The sequence below is a fragment of the Tupaia chinensis genome, unplaced genomic scaffold (genome assembly GCF_000334495.1).
Source record: "Tupaia chinensis unplaced genomic scaffold, TupChi_1.0 Scaffold000362_1, whole genome shotgun sequence".
Classification (NCBI taxonomy): domain Eukaryota; kingdom Metazoa; phylum Chordata; class Mammalia; order Scandentia; family Tupaiidae; genus Tupaia; species Tupaia belangeri.
The window spans coordinates 4,893,282-4,918,983 of record NW_006159859.1 but is presented as its reverse complement, the minus strand read 5'-3'; the positions used below and the strand labels follow the sequence as shown (position 1 = coordinate 4,918,983).

At 37.1% G+C, this 25,702-nt stretch overlaps 1 protein-coding gene across 1 annotated transcript in view; it reads right to left on the bottom strand.

Moving 5' to 3' along the window:
* Nucleotides 1-25,702, bottom strand: part of AFG2A (AAA ATPase AFG2A) — a 295,494-nt gene that overhangs the window by 186,045 nt on the left and 83,747 nt on the right. Inside the window, exons 12-14 of the mRNA XM_027773681.1 lie at nucleotides 18,853-18,906; nucleotides 15,758-15,837; nucleotides 1,216-1,342 (exon numbers count right to left, since the gene is read on the bottom strand). Coding sequence (XP_027629482.1) covers nucleotides 1,216-1,342; nucleotides 15,758-15,837; nucleotides 18,853-18,906 — 261 coding nt within the window. The remainder of the gene's footprint in view (nucleotides 1-1,215; nucleotides 1,343-15,757; nucleotides 15,838-18,852; nucleotides 18,907-25,702) is intronic.

The following is a 25,702-nucleotide window of genomic DNA, read 5'->3' as shown; positions in this document are numbered from 1 at the left end:
GAGAAAGGCTTATGCTCTGAAATGTTTATTCTTGATTTAAATCTTTATAAAAATTATATAGTAACCATAATGAAGCACTGAAATTAATAAACTCCTTTACTGAACCATGACCTGGGAAAAAATTATAGCAATAATAATTTGAAAGGATTAACTTTTTTATCTGTCCTAACTTAATGTCATAGCCTAAGTAACTTCTTAAGAAAATAAAATCCATCATTTTAATTGTTTTGAAAATAATGCTAGGAGTTCTAGAAAGTTATCAAGTTGTTAACTTGAGTCTGCCTAGTACTCAATCACTAGAAATTAACCTAATACTGGTGAAAATGTTGAAAATTATCAAGAAAAATAAATTAGATGGAACAAACATAATATCTCAAGCCTTCAATTCCCTAGAGAAATACGCTGAAAGTTTGATGCAATACACGACAGGGAATATTGAAGAGCTACAAACTATTGGTAGTTGGGAAAGTCATGATGCATTTTTGCACAGGAAAACACAGAAAAATACATTATGACTTTACTGAAGACCTAATAGTTTCATTAATATGGAACTGTAAACAATAAAAAATGTAATAAAAGCTTTTTTTCACTCTCTTGATTTCCTTTAGTTTAAGATCCTTTGCAGGATAAGTTCCTGGGTGGCCTTGGGCCTCCCCAGTTCTCCCCCTTTCCTTACTTTTAATTCTCAAGAGTAACTGTGGGATATGTGGGGAATGTAACACTCAGAGAAAAATAGGGACTGGTCAAAAAAAACCGAGATTCTGTTCAAATCACACCCCCCTCCCCCAAAAAACAGGATGTCCTCTAATGCATTATCCTAGCATGTCCAACTGCCCAGTGTTCAAAACCAGGACAGGTTGCTTTCCAGGGTCCCTTAGCTGCTGTGCAAGTGGGGCATTTGCAGTCAAGATTCCACTCGAGCCCTCAACAGCTTTCTTGAACCTTGGAGGATGGGCTTGCAATGACTCCTAAGTTTCTGCTGTCCCGTGTGGCCTATACACCAGTAATAAAACTGCTTCATGTAACTGTGTACATGAACATTCTGTCTCACCACACACAGGCAGCTTGGTAACCTGTGCACAGTGAACTTGCTTCACATCCTTATATATCCTCTAAGTAAAAGCTGATTAGAAGGTCATTTCACCAAAAAAGAAAAGATAGATATCAAACGATCCAGTTCTTGACTTTACAACACCCACAATACCTCCTTCTTACCTTGTCTATCCTATCTGGGCGGTTCGTAGCTGCCAAAATTGTCACGTCCTTAAGCTGCTCAATCCCATCCATTTCCGTTAAGAGCTGAGCCAAAACACGATCGGCCACATTCCCAGCACCTGAAGAACTGAGTTTAAAAAATACAATTTAAAAAAATCTGCTGCCTACCTTCAAATACTGTATCAATTATTTCTTGAAAGGTTCTATATGATAAATGAAGAAAAACTGTGTCTATTTCAAAACACAGAATTCATATTTTAAGAGTTCACTAATACTTTCAATAATTAATTCAATAATTTGCATCTTGAGATTCAATCATTTGAATCTTATCCAAAAATTACTAGATTCAAATAATTTCTTTTCCTGTAGAATCAGTCTCAGTTTCTTTCCAAAACTTACATGCTAACTGAGTGTAATGTATAAAAGCGCTGGGAGGCAAGATGTAAAGTAACATAAATAGATCATGAGATACATAGAGAATTGCCTATGCATATAATTTAATCAATATTTGCATTCTGCATGGCAAATATATTGACAGGAATTGGAAATGAAAATACCGAATAAGATGCAAACCTTGAAGCTTAAAGTAAGTCTACAAGAAACAAACAAAAGATTCTTAACATATCCATAAGAAATAAGACATTTCTGATGTTTCTTAATTATATTTAAACATTAAGAATATTTTTAAAGCATAACAGTAGGTAGGTATTTACCCCAACCCCCATTTCTGGAGAAAAAGGAAATTAAAGCATATTATTTTTTCCTTTGGTTTATATGCCAAGATCAATCACAAAAATCAACAGTAGACACAGTACCTTTAATTTGATCACATTTCTATTGACCATCAAAAATATCTGAATATAATTTTTTTTTTTCTGAGAGAGAGAGATTTTTGCTATAGGGCACATGCGCTTGCCAGAGAGACAGAAAGTGAGCAATCGCCCTCCACCCTTAGGAGGAATGGCCATGTAGCAATCCCTTCTCCTCCATTCTTCTCTTAGGATTTTGGGCAAACATGCACAGGCACCCAGTGTGAGTTTTAAGCCGCCGGGTCTGGGACTCAAACCGTGCTCAACTACATAGGGATCCAGTGGTGTAACCATTATACCATCTGCTGGGCCCGAATATAGATTTTTAAGAAATAAACTCAACAAGTCCTGTTATCAAATCAAACAATCAAGAGCAAACAATCAAGAGCCCCAGAATTACAATCTCATTAACAACAGCTTAGATTTCCTGTATCTATCCAGAATTGAGAAACATAACAACTGAGTGCACAATTATAGAGTGAAATAGCACTGTAAGTATATTAAATGCACCATCACATGCACTTGGGTGTCATGGGGAAGGGGACAAAGAAGAAAGGGACACACTATCTTTGCCTTAGCATTTGTGACAAAGAAGTAGCACTTCAGAGTAATCCTCACGCAACATATTTAATAATAACTAGTTAGTAATAATAGTAATTGTGATCTCTAAACAGTATTTAACTTTGACACGCATTTTAAGTTCAAAATTAGATTTAGCGTATCCACAGGACAGGACAGTAGCCTCTAATTCACACTAATCAAATGCACATGAGGTTGTTACATAAGTCACAACGTAAATTTAATAATTTAAATGATCTTTTCCAGGCTTTCAAATATTTGGGAGAAAGGACTTCCTGGGAATTCAATGAGAATTGTTTGGGTGAGCACTAATTCCTGCAAGTAGCTAATTAGGTTTACAGATCTGCTGATCTGACTTCACTTACGCTGAGAAAGTGAACATTTCAAATAAATGGATTCTATATCCTTTAAAAAAAAAAAAAAAAAAACAAAGAACAAAACAAACACTGGGACCAGCAATTGTCATAATGGCTATGTCGCTGGACTTCCATGCAGTCGAGTGCAGTTCGAGTACCAGACCCCATGGCTTAAACTCACGCTGGCTGTGTGTGCGTGTGTGCCCAAGATCCCGAGAGGGCAATGGAGGAGAAGGGATGGTGGCGTGGCCACACACACCCCGCCCCCAGGTGGTGATTTCTCGCTTTCTGTCTCTCTGTCTCTCTCTGTCTTTCTGGCGAGTGTATACACCCTATAGCAAAAACCTCTCCAAAAAAATTAAAATGGAAAAAAATGAAAAAAAAAAACCCAATAGTATAACTTTTCCACATATGAGAGCTTAATTATCAAACAGATACACCGCTAGCATAAGCTCTAAGGTCTCCTTCATAATTACTGCAAGCATATTAAGTATTTAAGGCTGCCAATAAGTTATACGTGTCGCCTATAACTGTATGTGCTCTGCTAACTAGCTGTGATCCTACACCACAAGGCACAAAGGAAGGTGAGATGAAGAGGTCTTCTGAGAGTCCAGGTGGGCTGTGCCAGGGGAAATGGTTTCTAAGCCAAGACCTAAAAATTTAGTGACCAGAGAGACAAAAGGTAGTAAGGGAGAGAGAAAGAACACTGAACACTGAAAAGTGAGAGACCTGTAAGTGGCTCAGCATGGCATAAGAGTGGAAATGTAAAAGATTAGCAGACAAAGGTAACCTAAGGTTGGATAACAAAGACCTTGTTATCCAAATTATGGAGTCTGGATTTTATGCTAAAGTTAGCCGAACATTCAAAGAGAAATATGCCATCATCGGATTTGCATTTTGGAGGAACACTGTAGCTGCAGGGCAAAGAACAGAGTGGTACAGGTCCAGTTTCTGGTCTGGTATTTTAGGAGCCAGTTTTAACAATGTCCTAACAAGTACGTATGTGAGCAAACTGAAAAATCAGCAACTCTTCTTATGTCACAGGCGTGGGTCACAGGGCAGACATCCACAGTTGTGTTGTCAGTTGTCCTAGAGTGGATAAGCTACATGTGCTCTGCATAACTGCAGCTTTGTATAAACTGTTAACACAGGGAATGACATAAAAGTATGTATTTTTCAATGTTGCAATGTATTTCCAGTAAAAACTGAAGTTAACGCAGGCAATACTCATTACATTTGTATTGCTTTGACTCAAACGCAGGATAAGAGAAACGTGTCTTAAACTCACTGTCCAATTTATATCCTGCCTGCCGACAAAGTAATTATTTTGCCTTGTTGATTTATTGCTTTATTTTGAAATAATTCCAAACTTATAGAAACATTACGATAAGACAAAGAATTTCAATTTATCCTTTATCAACCCTTAACATTTTGCCACATTTGTCTTTTTATTCTGCCTGTCTCTTAAAGAAACGACGTGATCCATCCCTCCTTTCCATCTTTCCTTTCTTTTCTCTGAACCATCTGAGAGTAGGTTGTTTACATGAGGCCCCTTTATCCCATAATGTTTCAGTTTATATTTAAGAACATTTTGTTCCGTATCCAAAGGCAATTTTCTGGAGGAAATTTTTCCTGATCCTGAATCTCCACAAACTAATGTCATGAACATAATTAGACAAAAGAAATAATATGACAAGTACATGATAGTTCAAATTCACTTTCTAACAAGCTAGCTAGAAATATATGCATCATTTTTCTAGTACCATAGATCTAGAAATAGTAAAACAAAAATTCCATAGCAATCATAATAAATTATTACATAACATAAAGTTGTTGTTTTAGTCATTCCAGTAACACCTGTCCTGATAAGTATTCATTAGAAAGGTTGCTTTAATTTGGTATTAATAAACTTTGGATTTAGGGCCAAAAGATGGAGTAGTGGTTAAGGCACTGGGCTCCCACATGGATGACTGCAGTTCGAGTCCTGGATCCAGTGGCTTTCCCTCTGTTTCTCTGTCTGTCTAGCAAGCATACAAACCCTATGATGAAACCCTTAAAAAATAAATAAGTTTTGAGTTCACATGCCAGTTTTACAACTTGGTCTTTCTCAGTCAAAACATGGCGAGGATCATAATTTCTTGCTATATACCAAATGTTTGTTTCTTCCTAAAATACATATGTTAAAATCTAATCTCCAGGGACCAGCAGTTAGCGTAATGGCTATGTCGCTGGACTCCCATGTAGTTGACCGCAGTTCGAGTCCTGGACCCAGTGGCTTAAACTCACACCAGGCATGTGTGCATGCGTGCCTAAAATCCCAAGAGGAGAATGGAGGAGAAGGGACTGCAATGTGGCCATCCCCCCTGGGGGGTGATTTCTCGCTTTCTGTCTGTCTGTCTCTGTCTGTCTGGCGAGCGCTCGCATCCTATAGCAAAAAAACCTCTTCAAAAAAAAAAAAAGAAAAAAAAAATCTAATCTCCAATGTGATGGTATCTAGAAGTGAGTCTATGGGAAGTGACTGGGTCATGAAGGTGAACCCCTCATGAATAGGATAATAAAATAAACCCAGGGAGCTCCCTTGTCCCTTTTACATGAGAACACAGCGAGAAGATAGCAGTCTCGGAACTAGGAAGCATGCCACCATGACACCAAAATCTACCAGCACTCTCATCTTGGACTTCCCAGCCTACCAAAGTGTGCAAAACTAAACTTATTTTGTTTATGTCATCAAGACTATGGTATTCTGTAAGAAGCAGCCCAGATAGACTAAGAAACTTCTTCAAACTTAAATAGAATGCATGAAGAATCTAGCTCAGTACTTAGCACAAAAGAAATGTCAATAAATAGTAGCTAGAAGCGCTATCATTATTATAATTATCCCCACTAAAATTGACTTAATGACATTACCTATAATCCTTCAAGGTTATCTTAATACATTAAATTAACAAGGGAGTGTGTAGCACATTAATATTTATTGAAATAAAGCATGAGTGTGATATCTAGTAGGAGATTTCGGAACCTAGGAATACCTCGGGTCAGTAGATATATCCAGACAAACATTGCCAGTTCCCTATTTAGCCTCACTTAACAACATGGTAGAAAGGAGCCGCGAGGGCCAGGATTTCAAACCATGGTCAGTCATGTGGAATCCAGCTCCCTTAACCATTAGGCAATGGGGCCAGCTTACTTTTCAAATATTTTTATAATTTAAAAATGATTTTTTTAGAGAAGAAAACCTCTAAAACAAGCAAAATAATTTCTGTATACTGTAAGATTATGTACTCAGATGCAGAAATGCCTGGCTTAGGAAACCAAACACTAAGAAGTAAATTCCTATTTCTTTGTTTTCTTGACTCTGTATCAAAAGTCCTCTCCACCTATCCTTTTGTACTCTTTTTGTATAATTTACAAATGAACTTAGCTTTCTGGGGGTCAGGGAGAAGAACTTTCACACTATTTGTCTTAGATGATTCATTCAGGGTGGTCATTTATAGCTCTAAGTGCAGTACAGACAACAAGTTTTGAACCTTAGTGATTTGAGAGTTAGCTAACTCAAAAATATACATATATATTATTCATAGATTTCTCTATAGTAAAATACATATGACTGAATGGCTTTCTGGACTGACAGTAACATAAAGACCTTTCTACAAAATTAATTAGTATATCATATTGGAGAGTGAAACAGGAGATACCAGAAGCTGGAAGGGGAGAATAATGGGGGCAGGGGGAGCATAGGAGAACTAGATTAACAGATTTAAGAGTGGAGAAGATAAATGAAATGAATTCTAGAGTACCATAGCCCAGTTGAATAATGATAGTTGGTGACAATTCAATGCACATTTCAAAATAGCTAAAAGAGAGGATTTTGAATATTCAGAATACAAAGTGATGATAAATGTTTAAGATGGTGGATATGTTTACTACCCTGATTTGACCATTACACATTGTGTTCATTTACTGAAAAACCACAGTGATGGCCATAAATATATATAACTACTATAGGTTAACTCAGGATAACATCAGGATTTATCAAAATGTTTTCTAACAAGTCTAAAAAGCACAATCTTCATTATGGTTACTATCCTTTGCTATATCCTTTAATTACTATTGCTAACAGTGACAATAAAAAGAGTATCTATTGGGGCCAGCAGGTGATATGGTGATTAAGGTGCCAGATTCCTACATGGCTGACTATGGTTTGACTCCTGGACCCGGTGGCTTGAAAATCATGCCAGGCATGTATGCATGAACGCCAAAAATCTCAAGAGGAGAATGGAGAAGGGATAGTGATAGTGACGTGGTCATCCACTCTGGGGGTGACTTCTCACTTCTCTGTGTCTCTCTCCAGCAACTGCACACACTGTAAGGCAACAAACAAAAAAGGAATATCTATCATTTCTGTACCCTAGTACAACTGACAAAGTTTACTGAGTCTAAACCTCCTTTTAAATTTAATATTAAATTTAAATTTAATATACACAAAAACTACTGAATTTTTTAGCATTATTTAGAGCATTATTAATTTGGGGGGGATGTGAATTATTTCAAAGATCATAAATTAATCTTTATCATAAAGATGATGCTTCCATGACTGTAATTAATCTTAAAGATTAGGTAAAGGGAATTCTTTGGATTCCTACTACCCTAACTGCCTTTGTCCTTTATTTCCACAGATCATTGAGAGCTAGCTGGAGAACAGCACAGTGAAAATGTTTTATGGGCTGAGAAATATTCTTGGCTGACATTCAAAGCTTCAGTAGGAAACAAAAACCATAAAACTGACATCCTAGGAAATCAAAACCAACTCCAAGAAAATGTTTAAAAACAAATGTTTAATCACTAACATAATGAAATGATTTCATAGAATTTTATTATCTGCTAGAGATAGGCAACAAAACAATGGGGAAAAAATGTTAAGTTACAGAAAATATGGAAGCCAGACTTTTCTAAAACATGAGTTCTCTTTTTCTTTCATCAGTCAAATCCCTTTTCCAAATAATTCCTATACAAAAGACATATAGTGCCACAGACCAAAAGGAACATTATGGTATCTTAAAACAAGGGTTGGCAAATGATAGCAAAAGGTCAAATATGGCCAGTCAACTACTTTTTCATTTTATTACATATTTTTTATGACTGCTTTTGCACTATAGCAGCAGAGATGAAGATTGTAACAGAAACTGTAAGGCCCAAAAAGTTGGTAATATTTTCTAACTAGACTGTTAGAGAAAAGATGTGTTGAACCCAATCTTAAAGAAACCTCAGAACCGGGTGACGGTACAATGATACTGCACCTCTCTGTGAGGGTGAGCCTCACAGGAGGGTTCTGGGTTCATGAACAGAGATCTTCCTAAAGACACTGGATATGTACATGCCTGATGATCTGGATTTGGCTGAGGATGTGGGTGGACTATGAGGTTAAGACCCAGTTGGAAGTGCCTGTCTCACTCATGGAAGACAGAAACCAATAGGAAGGAAGAAAGGAAGGGAGGGAGGGAGAGGAGGGAAGGAACAAACCTCACAGCCATGACAGTAATTACACTTATTTTAGTTTTCAATACTAAACATCCTACAGGAATAATACATGTGTTTCCTTTTAACCTCCCCCAATAAAATAAAAATGCCCTAATACCCTGTATGATTCCTAAATTACAGACCAGCATCTTGTGTATTCTATTCATTAAAAAATAATTTTTTTTGAGAGGTTTTTGCTATAGGGCGCATGCACTCGCCAGACAGACAGAGACAGACAGAGAGATAGAAAGCGAGAAATCATCCCCCAGAGGGGATGGCCACACCGCAATCCCTTTTCCTCCATTCTCCTCTCGGGATCTTGGGCACGCATGCACACGTGCCCGGCATAAGTTTTAAGCCGGGTCCGGGACACGAACTGCGGTCGACTACATGGGAGTCCAGCGACATAGCCATTACGCTAACTGCTGGTCCCTTCATTTAAAATTTTTCAAGTTGTGGGGGATAAGCAGATGGTAGATTCCTATGTAGTTGACTGCAGTTTGGGTTCTGGACCCGGTGGCTTAAAAAACTCACGGCGGGTGTGTATGCATGCACGCCTAAGATTGTGAGAGAATGAAGGAGAAGGAATTGCAGTGTGGCCATGGGTGATTTCTCACTTTCTGCCTCTCTGTCTCTCCAGCAAGCACATGTGCCCTATAGCAAAAAGTTCTCTCTAAAAAATAAAATAAAACTTTTAAAGTTGTTTTCTACCATACAGTTTAAATGTTATAAAAAATTCCAAGTGCTTGGCATATACATTTCTTTTGTTTTTTAATTTTTTTTAGAGAAAGATTTTTGCTATTGGGTGCATACACTCACTGGAGACAGAAAATATGAAATCATCCCCCGGGGGCATGGCCACACCACAATCCCTTCTCTGCCATTGTCCTCTTAAGATCTTGGGCATACACGCACACATGCCTGGCGTGAGTTTTAAGCCCCTGGGTCTGGGACTTGAACCGTGATCAATGGGAGTCCAGCAACATAACAATTATGATCTGCTGTTCTCTACATTTGTTTCCTTAAAATCTACCTTCTCACACTCCCACAGCCAATAATCAGGCTTGGAAAAACCTCAAAGAAGATATAAAGAAGGCTAGCCGCCAAACATGTACAAATCTGAACAAAAAGTAATGCCTAAGACAATTTGCATAGTGCATATAAAATGTAGGCAAAGGCAAAACACCTTTGATTTTAAGGCAAGATAGCTACAATAAGAGACCTATGTGACCTATAACAAGAATAACAAATAATTCCCAATTCCTAATAACCGTGCTGCCATAGACCACTTCACCTTACACCTTTAGTACATGCTATAGTCTTTAGCTACAATGTACAAAAAAAATACAAACCATTCACAAAATTCTGCTATACCATATAAAACCAGCATAAGGGAAATCTGTTACACATTTTCCATTTTCCTTGTCTGCTCTGTTTTCCTTAACATTGTGGTTTAGTAGTAAAAGTTTATCAATGTGAAGCTGGGGCACAGTGGGGCACACCTGTCGTCCTAACTACCCTGGAGGCGGAGACAGAAAGACTGCAACACAGTGAGACCCTATCTAAAGTTCCACACACACAAACCACCACCACCACCAACTACCAAAATTTACCGTTGTGAAAAGTATGTTCTACATGAACCAATTAAGCATAAATTGGGAAAACCATGTACCAAGAAGCAGGTATTGAATTCAGCAACTTTAAACATAGATATATAAAACAGTCACTAAAAGTACGTAAGTGGCTACTACTAGTCTATTAAAACATACAAATAATCTTTAACTAGTTCAATACTTCAGAACTTTTTGCCTGAAATAAACTTTTATCCCAAGTCCTGACAGTACGCTAGGCAGGAGTAGCAGCATTCAGAGGGCACTAAATCAGTGCTCCTGGGTTCTTGTCTAGGCTGCAAAGGAGTTATGTGCTTTGTCTCTGAAATTCTAGAAGCTTCTGTTTCTTCTGAGAAATAAAAGGTGGCACTAGATGACTCCTAAGAACTTTTCCAGCTATAAAATTTTATCATTTTATGAAATTTTAAAAACCACCATAAAAATCACATTGAAGAAATTTATAACCCTCCTTGAAATGTGTCATTTAGAGAAATAATGCCTACAGAAATGTCCTCTGCAGTGCTTGGCATCAAGATTCACTGAATGTACCTGAAATCTGAATATGCTGCAGAAGAGGCTACCCCAAATCCTGATTGTTAACTTTAAAACTCTTCTCTTTTCAGAATGTTGCTCATCCTGGAATCCTCATTTGCAATGAAAGCTGGCATAATTTCTTTTTTCCCTAGCCAGCCCAAGTGGAAATCGATTCTGGATACTAAGTGCAAAAACAGCTATACAAGAAAGCTGTTATTAATATCACAGATACTCCGGTACCCCACAGGAGATATCACTCAACCAGTCAAATTTTAATGGAGCACTTAACTTTTTTCATTATTTAATCATTTTTTTATATTCTAGTCATAAAAGAATATCCCAAAACATTTTTATATAAAGCATTAGTTTTATAAAACAGAAAAAGATCATATCATCTTTTCCTTCACTCAAATAATGAAACTTTCTTCTAACACTAAGATTAAAAACATTTTTCATATTTACAATTTGTGAAATCAGGATGTCTCTTGGAGTTGGGAATTCCTCAGCAACAGTTCACATTTAATGGCAAAATTTTTCTTCAGTAAGTATATATAAAACATTGACATGTCGTACAACTGATGGCCTCTTACTTAGACTGACAAAATGGCATAGTGCTGGTCATCTATAAAATACTTTTTCTAATTCCCAAATGCTTTATATAATCAGTTTTCTCTACTAGAATGTAAGTTCTGTTGGGGTGAACTCAATTCTATCTTGATTGACTACTATTTTCTATCTATAGGGAATTAATTGTTATTTATAGAAATATCTTACAGAAATGACTATATAAACAAACATAACATTTTCTAAGCAGTTACTAAACACCAGACACTACGTAAAGCATTTTACATGTATTTAATTCTAACGACCTAGAATTTGTTACTAGTATGTATTGCCACCATTTTACAGATTAAAAAAAACTAAGGCTGAAAGAAGTTAAGAAACTTGCCCTCAGTCCTGTTCCCCGATTCTCTAATACAAAGCCTGCTGCACAGTCAGTTTTCAATAAACAGCTACTGAATGAATGAATGCTTTCAAAGGAATCTTACAACAGGCCAATAAGGAGGGGGAACATTACCTATGTGAGTCACAAAGAATATAAACAATAAATAAAAGAGTTTGGAAGGTCAGAGGCCCACCTGTGATGGCATGTGGGTAGCTCCACTACTTGGGAGGCTGGTGGTCACATGAGGGTTAAAAGCCCAGGTACAGTTCCTGGGTCAACCTGAACATATTAGGCTCAATTTACACACACTCATAATCCTGGCTAATGGAGAAAATGGAGCAGAAGAATGGAGACAAAGAGAGACCCTGTCAAGGATGTCTACCCACCCCCCCGCGCCCATAAAGCCAGGGTGGGGGGAGGGGGGCAGTTCGAGTATCTGCTCAAGAATTAAATATTCTAATCCCAGCTCTGCTATTAGTGATGCATAACCCTGAGAAAGATGATGAGTACAGAACCTACACTCACTGGAGTTGTTAGATTAGGATGGAATATAGCAAAAGGCCATATTCTGGTGAGCTGGGTCCAAATAAGGGAAGTCACTTTATTTGGAGGTTAATTAAAAAAACAAGGTTAGACTCTCCAACTAGTGACCCTAAGTCCCAGATGTATGTTCCCAGTTGCAAGTCTGTTCTAGTTCTGTAAAGTTTGGCAAGACTAAGCAATCACTCTCATGTGATAAAGATGATTCAGGACCCTGGGACTAGCTGGAATCACATATAAGGTACTAAAGACATAATGCTTTATCCAATTTGTTAAATATCTTGAAATTGGAAATTAAAATCTTGATAACAAGAAACAGTCTTTTTTATGCACACTCATATTGAGACCGGTAAAATAAGGGTTTGAACTGAGTGCTATCATCGAAAATGGGTAATCACTCTGAACGAATGAAATTTATGCCTATCCTGTGGCCTAACATTATGTAGAAATGTCTCTTTCTATGGGTCTTCTTTCCTATGTTTTCCTATTCCATGAGTAGTTTAGTAATGTATGAAATTGCTTAGTACCTTGAGAAGTTTCATATTTCTCATATATCTGTCAGTTGTTGTTTTTCCAATGTCTAGAAATTGTGTTTAATTCAAGTAGCCAAAGAACAAAAAAAATATATGTGGTCCTTTTATTTTAGTGTTCAAGTAATAGCATTCTAATTAGAAAAAAATAATCACTTCTAGGCAATACTAGTCCATTATATAATTAGGAAAAAAAAAAAAAAAAAGAACAAGGAGCCAGCAGGTGGCATGGTGGTTAAAGCATGGGACTCTCACTAGGATGACCATAGCTCAAGTCCCAGACCTTGCAGCTTGCAGCTTGCTTTCTCTTTCTCTTTCTCTCTCTCTCTCTCTCTCTCTCTCCCCTTCTCTCTCTCTCTCTCTCTGTCTCTCTCTGGTCAAATTGAGTAAAAATAATAACTAACTTAAATTAAATAATAATTATTGGGATCAGCAAATGTTTACATCGCTGGACTCCCACGTAATCGACTGCAGGTCAAGTCCCTGACACAGTGGCTTAAAACTCATGCCAGTGCATGTGTATGCATGCCCAAAATCCCGAGAGGAGCATGGAGGAGAAGGGATTGCAGCGTGACCACCCTCCTGGGGGGGTGATATCTTGCTTTCTGTCTCTCTGTCTGTCTCTCCAATGAGTGCATGCACCCTATAGCAAAAATCTCTATTAAAAAAAAAAAAAAAGTAGAATGTCACTCTATGAGATAGTTAAAAGTTATAAAAAAATAAACTACGGTGCCAGCTAGGTTGTACAGTGGTTAAGGCAGCTGGATCCATTATGGTCTACTGTGCAGTTTAAGTCCCAAACATGGTGACTTGAAAAACACATTACGCATGTGTATATGTGTACCCAAAATCCCAAAAGGAGAGCAGAGAAAAAGGAACTGTGTCATGGTCATCCCACCTGGAGGTGCTTTCTCACTTTCTCTCTCTCCCTTTCTCTCACCAGTGAGCAAACGTGCCCTACAGCAAACTAAAAAATAAAACAAAACTATAGAAAACTCATTGCTGAGACCAGCAGTTGGCATAATGGCTATGTCACTGGACTCTCATGTAGTCAACAGCGGTTCGAATCCCAGACCCAGTGGCTTAAACTCACACCAGGCGCATGTGCATGCACGCACAAGATCCTGAGAGGAGAATGGAGGAGAAGGGATTGCAGCGTGGTCATCCCCCCTGGGGGTGATTTCTCACTTTCTGTCTCTCTTTCTCTGTCTTTCTGGCGAGCACACACAGCCTATAGCAAAAACCTCTCAAAAACAAACAAACAAACAAACAAAAAAATCCCAGAATACTCAGTGCAAATAAAGTACAATTAAAAGTCTCCATTTTGGACCCATCAGCATTATATTTCTTTACCACCTTTAGATTTCTTTTCTGAAATATCAACCAACTTGATAAATTATAGCCAGAAATTTTAGTATACAAAAAAAAATTGCAGAGACTCTATCTCTACTTGATTTGAACAAGCCACTGAGACAAGGATGTATATAATACACGTTTCCTCCAAAGTTCAGTATAAAGAAAAATAATGCTCTCTCATTATCATGTATTCTTTCACTACAGAAATAAAGATAAACTTAAAAAAAAAAAAAAAAAGGCCACAGTCACAGTGGTGAAGTAGTACTGCAATGCTGGAATTCATATGGAGGACCAGGATCCAGTTCCCAGATCAATCTAGTATGCCTGGCACATACATGTGTGCCCATGATCTTGGCTGACTGAAAGACTGGAGGGGGTTAGGTGTGGATCATGGCATGAGGCATGGTTAAGAGTGCTTGTCTATCTGTTTCTCTCAAATGAAAGAAAGAAATAAAAATAAACTTAACAACAACAAAAAAGACTACAAGAGAAAATGATATCTAGAAGCTGCAAATCATTCACATTTCTAATATGTCTGCAAATTGGTACTGAACCAAACCGCCTCCAAAGACACGATTATTTCTACAAAGGGCCCCACCTTATTTCCCACACCATTTTACTTCAGGAGCATTTTATGAGAACTCTGCTACATATTCTACCTCCCATCTGGTTCCTATTTAACAATGAATCCCACCCTGTTCCTTTTCAGCCTCCAAAACCAGATGTTTCTGATGTCACTTAATGTGGGAGTGACACTACTTCAGCAAACTTCTCAGGGCTCTTTTTCTTCTCTTATAACTTAAGGTAAACTTAAGCTATTTGTAATCTTTTATGTCACTTCAACTCGGAAGCAATAAGAGAGCTTGAGTACCTCAACTCATAAAACTAAAAGATTGGAAGCATTTAGGGAATAGCAAATGAATGGGGGAAGAGAGGCAGGACTATCTACCCCCTAATGACAGTTTCCTAGTGACAATGCTTCTGATGAAGCAGTTTTAAGTAGGAAGGTAGATAATAGCAATGCATTTTGTCCCATTTAATCCTGAGACTTAGAAGTTACCTTCTACCTTTATTGTAATTACCCACTAGTGAAATTTTACAGTCAATATATGTACCAAGAAATTATGGACCAAGTACACCAATTAACATTATCTAACATGAAACGCCTGTAGTATACATTACTTAAAGCACCTCCAAACATTTGTAGAGAAAAGTAATCACCGTATACAAACATAGACACACATACATATGTATGCATTCACACAAACCTATATAAAATGACATCATGGATAATCCTATATTGTCTGAGATTTAGGAATGAAACTATTAATACTAATTTAAATTCTATTCTATCCAATTACATTTTAGGAAACAGTTTATTTCAAGAAATTTGGAAGTCTGTAATAATACCTTTTACTATAAATTAGTTCTACTATTTCAAAGAATTGTGCTTAATCATTTTTATTCAATTTTAACAATTTGTTTATAACAACCTTAATTTTGAAAGGCAATAGGAAGATGTCTCTGTAGACAATAAACTACAAAAATCAAATGTCACTGATATCAGTGTCTCTTTTTTGCTAATGATATGAAAGTATTATAAGGTGATTACATAAATAACTTAATGGACATAAGAAAATTAATTAATTAAAAAATGCTTCCTTTAGCCCAAATGTATTAGTAAGTAACTTCCATATTAGAAATGCTATTTACTCTATCCTATAATAGCTAATACACACTAGCAATGCTAGTAAGTATTTCTTACCTGCCTCTTTCAACAGCTAAAGCATCAAGTTCATCAAAGAAAATAATGGAAGGAGCCACCGCTCTCGCTTTTCGGAAGATCTAGTGGAAAGAGCGCCTCATTAGTTAAAGATGAAAAATTCTAAAAAATTCTACAACTCATTTAATTTGAAAACTGCATTTGGAACCAAATCAATTATATACAACTTAATCAGCCCACTCTGTGTAAACCCTCTAACAGATGCCCAGGACTTTAAGATGGATGTGAAGTATCTTTTTCGATAGTGCTTACTGAGACAAGAGTATCAATCCATATTCATATTAAGTGCATAGAAGGCAACTTAGTTAAGCAATTAAATAATCTTATTTAAAAACTTAGCTCTGGGAGCCAGCATACGGTGTAATGGTTATATTGCTGGACTCCCATGTAGTCGACTGTGGATCAAGTCTTAGACCCAAGGGATTAAAACTCACACCAGGCACATGTGCATGTGTGCCCAAGATCCCAGGAGGAGAATAGAGGAGAAGGGATTGTGGTGAAACCAACTGAGGCATGATTTCTTGCTTTCTATCCCTCTGGTTCTCTGTCTCTATGGCAAGCACACATGCTACAGAGCAAAAATCTCTCTTTAAAAAAAAAAAAAAAGAAAGAAAAGAAAACCCAGCTTTGGGACCAGCAGATGAAGCAATGGTTATGTTGCTGGATTCCCACGTAGTTGACTGTGGTCTGAGTCCCAGATTCAGCGGCTTAAAACTTATGCCAGGAGCATGTGCGTGGGTGCCCAAAATCCTGAGAGAATGGAGGTGAAGGGATTGTGGCATGGCTAACTCCTCTGGGTAGTGATTTCTCACTTTCTATCTCTCTCTCTTTGTCTGTCTGGGCGAGTTCATGTGCCCTATAGCAAAAATCTCTCTCTCAAAAAGCAAGCAAGCAAACAAACAAAAAACCAGCTCCACTAACTGAGTAGCTGTGACCTTCAGGAGTAAATATTACTTCTCTAAATTTCAATTTCTACATCTATAAAATGGAGATAATAATAAATGCTTAGCTCAACAGATTATTTCAAGAAGCGAATAAAAAAAGGCATACTGCCTAAAAATAGTAAGAACTCAACAAATGATATAGTAGTAACTATCAAAAACCCAAGTTTAAAAAAAAAAAAAAAGGACCAATGTGTAAAACCAGCCATAGATCAGTATGAGATACCCAATACACCCAAAAGTCATAAGTGTTAGTCATTCTTTCAAAGACTACATGGGAAAGGAGTGGTTAATGTAAAGCCAGGACAAAAAAAAATAGCCAAAGTCTGGAATAGTAAAACAGAAGCAAACCAAGACACAGACAGTGCAGACAAGTCAGATAATCAAGAGGGGGACACATGAAAATGACCAAGAAAAATGCAGTGTAGGCAGAAAGAAATTCAATCTACATAACCTGCAACCTAGGCCCCATTTTTTGGTCCCAAGTCATATGGCCATAAAAATACAAAATAGTTACCAAAACATTAACATAAGTAAATACCTCCTTTTTCATGCAATCATTATCAGTTAGTGTTTTAAAAATTAGTCATTGGGCCAGCAGATGGTGTAGCGGTTATGCCACTGGACTCCTACATGACAACCATGGTTTAAGACCCAGACCCAGTGGCTCAAAACTCCTGTCAGGCATGTGTTTGTGCGTGCCCAAGATCCTAGGAGAAGAAGGGATTCTGGCATGGCCATGACCCGTGGGGGATGATTTCTCACGTTCCTCTCACTGTCACTCTCTCTCTCTCTCTCCAGCAAGTACAGGCGCCCTAAGGCAAAAACCTCTACCAAAAAAAAAAAAAAAAAAAAAAAAAAGATAGTCATCTACATTTAAAAAAAAAGAAACAAAAACAACAGGGGCCAGCATATGGTGTGGTAGTTAAGACACTGAATTCCCACACTGACCAACTGTGGTTCGAGTCCTGAGCCTGGCGGCTTGCTTTCTCATTTTCTCTCTCTCTCTCTGATGAGCGCATGTGGCCTATAGCAAATTAATAATAATAATAATAATAATAATAATAATAATAATAGAGTACAGCAGATGGCATAATGGTTACACTGCTGGACTCCCACTTAGTCAACTGTGGTTTGAGTCCCAGACTCGGTGGCTTAACCCTAACACCAGGTGCGTGTGTGTGCGTGCCCAAGATCCCAAGAGGAGAATGAAAGAGCAAGGAATGTGGTGTGGTCATCTCCCCAGAGGGTGATTTCTTGCTTTCTGTCTATCTATCTCTGTCTCTCTGGCAAGTACATGAACCCTATAACAAAAATCTCTCTTAAAATAAAATAAATAATTCCTGTAAAAAACGTAAAAAGAACAAAAGGTAATTAAATTAGCTTTCTCATGACAAAGTATTCCAGTTCCTAGCACTCCTGTTCAATATCCAGGTATTTCACAAATGGAGACTACCCATCCATTGCTCTGTGTGTGCTCTTGCCCTTACTTAGCCGCTCTGCTCACACAGGGTCTGTGTGTGAAGCGAGTCAATCTGTGCTTAGGAAAGCCAAGACAAGTGGTCACATGGCTGACGCTCCTTGCGTTGACTTCCCATGGATTTACCAGTTGGGTAATTTCCTCACTAAAAAGTAGTGGCATATCGTTCAGGCACTGGTTTTAAAGGCCTGGCTTTGACACTTAGGAGACAGAAAGATGCTGTGTCTAAATCATAGGCAGAGGTAATGTAAGTATAGCACAGTGATATTTTCATTTACTAAGCTTATTCAATTTAAAGAGCTACTTAAATCACGTTTAAATAGCTTAAAGGATTTAAACCTCATTCTGAGATTAAGTCTCTCCTTTGTAGATATAGAAATAACCCCCACCTTTTTAACAGACATGCCTGTCGTTTTCAAAAAACGTCTTCATTTGTTAAGAATAAAAGTTGGTAACTTATGCAGTATTTAAAAACAAAGTATTACAGATGATCAAAATTGCATTTTCAAAGAAAATAATATTTGCCTAAAGAAAAAATATGCCATTCCAATTTGGATTTGAAAATTTCAAAGTCTGTTACCAAAACAGAATGAACCATACAGAAGGAAAGAAGTGGGGTTCTGCCATGCAAAGTGCCACTAAGGACATAATCTTACCTCTCTGACTGCTCTTTCAGATTCGCCAACATATTTATTCATTAATTCAGGACCCTGTGTGAAGAGAAAGCAACTGTTCAGTGTATTTTTAAATGCAACCATGTATATCCCTTGTGATGAAGAAAAAATACACAAAAGAAGAAAAAAAAATAAAACAAAAATCTTTTTATTTTGGAGAGGGTTTTTTGCTATAGGGTGCATGCACTCACCAGAAAGACAGAAAGAGAGACAGAAAGTGAGAAATCATCTCCCGGAGGGATGGCCATGCTGCAATCCCTTCTCCTCCATTCTCTTCTCAGGATCTTGGGCAGGCGCGCACACACGCGCCCAGCATGAATTTAAGCCACCGGGTCCAGGACTCAAACCATGATTGACTACATGAGAGTCCAGCCAACATAGCCATTACACCAACTGCTGGTCCCAACAAAAATATGCTTTTAATGAGTCACTAGTAAAGTCATTATGTATTTTTATATAGAAACACATAGAAAAATGTCATGACTTTCCTGCCAACTCAATAATTAAATTAGCTCCTTTAGCATGCTTATTTTCTCTGGATGTTATTGATGTCTTAGAAATTAAATATAGTCTATCTTCCCAAACTACACATCAATACAAAGGAAAGGCTGTGACTCAACAGAGCATGGTAGTACCTGTTCATTATCTCTCCATGCATCCATTTACTTTTTTATAATGTATCAGGTGCGATACTAGGCACAGAATATAGACCAGCCTAATTTGGAAGACCAATAAAGAGATGACCCATATAATCCCAGGTCAAGCCAGTGGCTAGTTCTATGTGGGCCTATTTAGTTTGTGTTTAAGTCTACTAGAGCAATAGCCGGATCTGACAGGAAGGAAGATCACAGAAATATTCTTCTCATAACTCTATGATATGCCCTAAAAAGCTAAGAAAATTGAATGGGAATCATGTAATCTAACACATTATCTTTCAGTCCTGGGATGTTTATTACAGATGCTGCCCTCACATGACTTGGCCACATAGAAACTGACTGTATGATTCTGCAGGGCCAACAGGGTCTTCCTAGCTACTATCCTGGCCAGGAGAGATACCTTCTGTAGAACAGTATGGGGACCACCAATACTACTAACCTTAAGTCCAAGTAGCTCATAATGTTACAAAGACCCTTGGCACCTTCAAAGTGTGTAGCCTCTATTTACAGTCTCTGTCTGAAACTCTCTTCAGATATCTGCCACTGATCACTCCATCCAGTAGACAGGATTTCTGTGCCCTTGTGTCCAAATTTTGCACCAAAATAAATTTGTGCTTTAATTCTAAATTTTTCCCATGAGCTATTTGAAGTCACTTTGAATTTATAGTCAAGAATGAGAGTTCTTAATGCACTGTTAAAAATCTTTTTTAGAATTATTTACTTTTATTCATTCATTTATTTTAATTTGACCAGAAAGAACACAGAAGAGAGTGGGAAAGTGAGAAAGCAAGTCGTCAGGTCCAGGACTCAACCCGTGGGTGGCCATGTGGGAGTGTCCAGCACCTTAACTATACCACCTGCTGGTCCCATGTCATCAAAATTTTTAGGGGTCCTGTAACAAACAGTTTTAATTCTTCCCAATGACTATTAAGATCATTCAATGTGGTTTCACCTTATATGATCATTTTTATAGTCCTGCACTACAGTCAAAGTAAGGACTGCCTGTTTATAACATAATATAAGTCAAATAAACAAAACTGGTGTTTTTCATTTACTTGTGGTAAATTACACTTTACCCAAAAGGGGCCATGGGCAAAGAATTAAGAGTGAATAAAGCAAGAAATCAGGGCTCACTCAATAAAATGAGCTTTAGATAATTAGTAGAATGGGTTTTTGCTGAAGGATGGGAGTGGTAAGAAATTTTTATGCAGATTTTATTCATTTTAGGGCAATTAATTAGGCAAGTTGTGGCCTGACAATAATCAAAAAGGAAATTTCTGGTGTTCATGTTTTTATTGTAACTATTATCATGCCAACTCTGTAATAGTTTTGTTGTTCTTACAGCAACTCTCCATAAAAGAAAGGGTGTGACATAAAATAGTACTTTAGTGAAGATATTTAAGTAGGCAATATAACTTAATCCTTATACTGCTTTTTCAATTTCCATCTTAACTAAAGGAAAGAGGTTAAAACCTGGAGAAATGGGCCCTGTTCTCCAAAGACTGAAGTTCTAAAAAATAAGGTAACTCAAACCTCAATGTCAGAAAGTACAGGATGATGGTCAATTCATGATTTCTTCTCTGTTCAGTATAAAATCAGTATCTTGGTACTGGTAACAGAAAGGTTAATATGGTTTAAATATCCAATGAACAAGCAAATAGTGGTGTTTTATTGCAAATGTAAAAATACAGAACTTAGCCTCAACCAATCATTCCCTACTGCGCAGAGATGGATATAGGAAGGTTGTAGATATGAAACGATGCTTTTTCTCTCCAGATGAAACAAAACAGAAAGAAAAAAAAAAAATCGAAGGCATCTGAAAATCTACCCTTAGAATTTGGCACTTTGAAGAAATTTTGAGTTGGAGTAATTCACATCATGTGCTACTAAGAAGCCATAGCGGTAATGAAGACTACCATAGGACCCCTAGAGAATATGTGATTTTGCATATTCAGGTGAGTGGCCTGAAAACTGCAACCCAAGTGAACTGATTTGTTACATAGATCTAGGATTTTATGAGAAGTCAAAGTAATCTCATCACCAGCAAATATAATATAAATAATTATGTTTTAAAAATACAAGCATTGAGAGCTACTCGCAGATATTATTGGCAGAAGGACTTTAGGAGTCATTCAGTCGATCCTACCTCATTTAAAACCTGAGGCAAACAAAGAGTAAGCTGAGTAACATATGCCAAAAGTTCTAGAACAAGTTAAAGGTTATTATGTATCTGAAGTTGAATGTCAAAAATCTTTCTATTCTGTTACGCAGAGCTGCAAAAGTTTACATTTGGGAGCCAGCAGGTGACATGGTGGTTAAAGTGCCAGACCCCCACATGGCCAAGTTCCAGACCTGGCAGTTTGCTTTATGTCTCTCTGGTGAGCACACATGCCCTGTGGCAAAATGAAAAGCAAAACAATAATAATAATGTAAATAAAATTAAATAAACAATTATTTTTATTTATTTAAAAAAAGAGGTTACATTTGGTCTTTCAAACATATTTACTATCATTTACCACTAATAGAAAACTTAAGTGATTATAAAATGTGCTGCTACACTTTTTGTTCCATTTAAAGTCAAATATTCATCCATTTCTAAAAAAAAAGAAAGCAGCAACAGCATAGGCTAATTTTGTGAAATCCTGTTAAATGCTTGATTCATATTATAACCTTTTTCTTTACAACTTCCCTGTGAGTTAGATACTTTTATCATATTTTTATAGGAAAAAAATAATAAGTACAAAAAGGTGAAGTAATTTGCTCAAAGTTACACAGCTTAATAAATAACGGAAAAGAGATTTAAGTCTCTTAACTGTTACTCTTGACAGAGGAGTTGTCCCAAATGTTTAGCCACCATCAGGCCCAGGAGATAAGCATTAGCTTCCAATACAAGGATTGGGGCCAGCAGGTGGAGTGGTGGGTTAAGGTGCAGGAGGTCCCAGATGGCCAGACCTGGTGGCTTACTTTCTCATTCATTCTCATTCTCATTCTTTCTCTCTCTCTCTCTCTCTCTCTCCCTCCCTCCCTCCCTCCCTCTCTCTCTCTCAAATTAAAAATACTAAGTAAAATAATATAAATAATTATGTTTTAAAAATACAAGCATTGAGAGCTACTCACAGATATTATTGGCAGAAGGACTTTAGGAGTCATTTAGTCGATCCTACCTCATTTAAAACCTGAGGCAAACAAAGAGTAAGGAAGCTGAGTAACATATGCCAAAAGTTCTAGAACAAGTTAAATGGCAGAAAGGATGAAAAGAAGGATTTTGGTTTCCAGACATGTACTCTGTAAAAATTCTTATGTCCTCTGTTTTCTCAAGTCCAAAGAAAAGGAAATCTCCCCTTAAGACTTTACAAAGTACCAGTAATTCAAATTCAAAGGTAATTCTTTCTAAACAGATGTTAGTGTGAGTTAATTTGAAAATAAGAATTTTATTAATACCCATTATGAACAAGGGACCACTTATATCTAACTACAAGGTTTAGGTGGTAATAGTATAATCTATTGGTCCCACATCTGCTCAGAAGTTAGTCAACTCTTTTTTAAAATAATTCACGGGTCAGCAGATGGTGTGGTGGTGAAGGCACTGGCTGACTGTGGTTTGAGTCTTGAACAGAGGAGCTTGAAAATCCTGACAGGTACATGTGTGCGTGCACCCAAAATCTCAAGAAGAGAATGAAGGAGAAGGGACTGTGGCGAGGACATCCCCCTGGGGAAGGGTAGTGATCTCTCACTTTCCTTCTCTCTGTCCCTCTCCGGCAAGGGCACATGCTATATGGCAAAATCAAAATAAATAAATCCCTAGAATTAGATCAAGTTGAAAAGACTAACGTTATTTCTTTTCTATTTTTATTTACCAAATATCTACACTATGTTAGTCCTATCACATTTTACCTCCTAGACAGCAAGTACGTCACTGGTAAGAGTGACCAAGAAAACTGCCAGAAATAAGTACGAGTGAGCTTCCTTTGTAATAGTGTTAGTTTTAACATTCCATGGTCAAAATTACAGTGTCCAAGTTTACAAAACAATGAAAATATCATAAAAGCACATGAAAATATTTGTCCAGCTGCTCTATTCATCTAGTGAGACTAAACTTGACTTTTTCACCATTTCATTATTTTACACTGTATCAGTCACAAATTCAAGTATAATATTTACACCGCATGCTCTTACAATTCTGCCCCTTTAATCAATACTGGTTTTTTTCCAGTCTTCCCAAGGGCTTTTTAAATGTGTCTGACACCTGCCTGGTGCTTTTGGCTATTACAATTCAAATCTAGTTTTTATAAGTTCTAAAATGTCTGGAGAAGGCAAGTTAACCAAAGTGTTAACTACGGTTAAATGTTAAGGAATATGCTCATAAAAACCCAAACTCACATGAGATAGAATGACATATATGTAATGTGAGTAAAGGAACTCGAAAATTAATAAAAAGTACTGCATCAGCACACACAGAAGGCCATTCTGGGAAAGCACTTCAAAGAGTCTGAAAATGGGCATTAGTAGGCAAGAAATGCTGCAGGCAAGTTATAACTCTAAAAAGTGAGAGGGGCTGGCAGCAAACAGAACAAAATTCAAGCTGTTCCTCTCAAAGGTATAATACAACTATCTCTGTAATTCATTCACTCATTAGAGAAAAAAAAAAAAAAGGTATGTTTCTTCAGAACTTACATGCAGACACCATGCTGGCTACAATTTAGCAAGCTGTAAAACATAGCTGTACACACGCACACATGCCCAGGGAAACCCGACACTGTCTACCCCTCGTCACTCTCGGTCTCCTTTGTGACTGCACTGCAGAATCTCAAACGCTGGTTCTCAACTTCCATGTTGTCAGGTCCAGAAATGACCGTTCTCTTGAGCTATAAACCCATCTACACATCTACCTCTTGGACATATCTACCGTTCTGTACCAAAGGCATTTTTTTTTATTTCAAGATATCTTTATTCATATGTGTAGGTTTGTGTGTATGCATATCCTCTCCTTTTAAGTGCAGTTCTATAACCCTCTTAGGTTCATGACATTAAACAGAAAGTACAGAGAGGTCCCATGTAGTCTGTTGTCCCACATATGCGACCTCACCTACAATTGACATTGACATGGTGATAAATCTGTTGCAAATAATTATTTTACACTGACACATTGTTATCACCCCAAATCAATAGTTTACATTAGAGCTCACTCTTGGTGTTGTATAATTTATAAATATTGACAAACATATAATGGTATATACTCATCATTACATATCACACAGGATAGTTTCGCTGCCCTAAAAGTCCTCTGTGATTTGATTCCCTTTTCCTCTTTACCCACTGCTAACCACTGATCTTTTCTATTCTTTCCATAGTATATTTTTTCTTTTTCAGAATAAATTGTAAAGTATTCAGTATTTTCAGATTGGCTTCATTCACTTGGTAACATGCATTTAAGTTTCCTCCATGTCTTTTCATAGTTTGATAGCTCATGTCTTCTTAGTGTTGATTAATAGGCCACTGGACATACCAGTTTTTCAGTTCTCATAGTGAAGCAATCTTTGTTGTTCTCAAGTTTTGGCAATAAGAATAAAGCAGCTATAAGCATTGGTATGTAGGTTTTTCTTTGGAAATAAGTTTTCTGCTCCTTTTCCCCCAACATTTTGTTGATCACACAATATCATAAGTAATCTAACTACTTTCAATAACAAGTTCAGCTGGTAATTTCAAGAAAAGCAGTTTTGAACTGGTAATGATATTTCCTTGAAACTTAAAGCCTAGAAACAGGTTAGTATTCTGTTCAAACAGTAGGTACATGAACTTAGGTAAATAGCAAGTGGCATGATTGGTAAATCATGGGATAAGAGTACTTTTATAAGAAATGGTCAAACCATCTTCTCATGTGTCTACATCTTCTTTTTTTAAAATTATTTAGTTTTATTTAATATTATCATTTTTTCTCTTTAAATTTATTTATTTTTTACATTAATTCACTATACATCATTACAGCATACAAATGAAATTTCCATCCAAAATACACTGTATATTGGCTCAATCAAGCACATCAACATACATGTTATCAGCAAATAATTTTCTAATTCTTAAGTGTTGTATTCTTTGTTTTTTGTTTTGCCATCTTTGATTCCCTATCCCTCACCCTCTGCCATGTCCTACCCTCCTCCCACATTGTCTCTGGTATC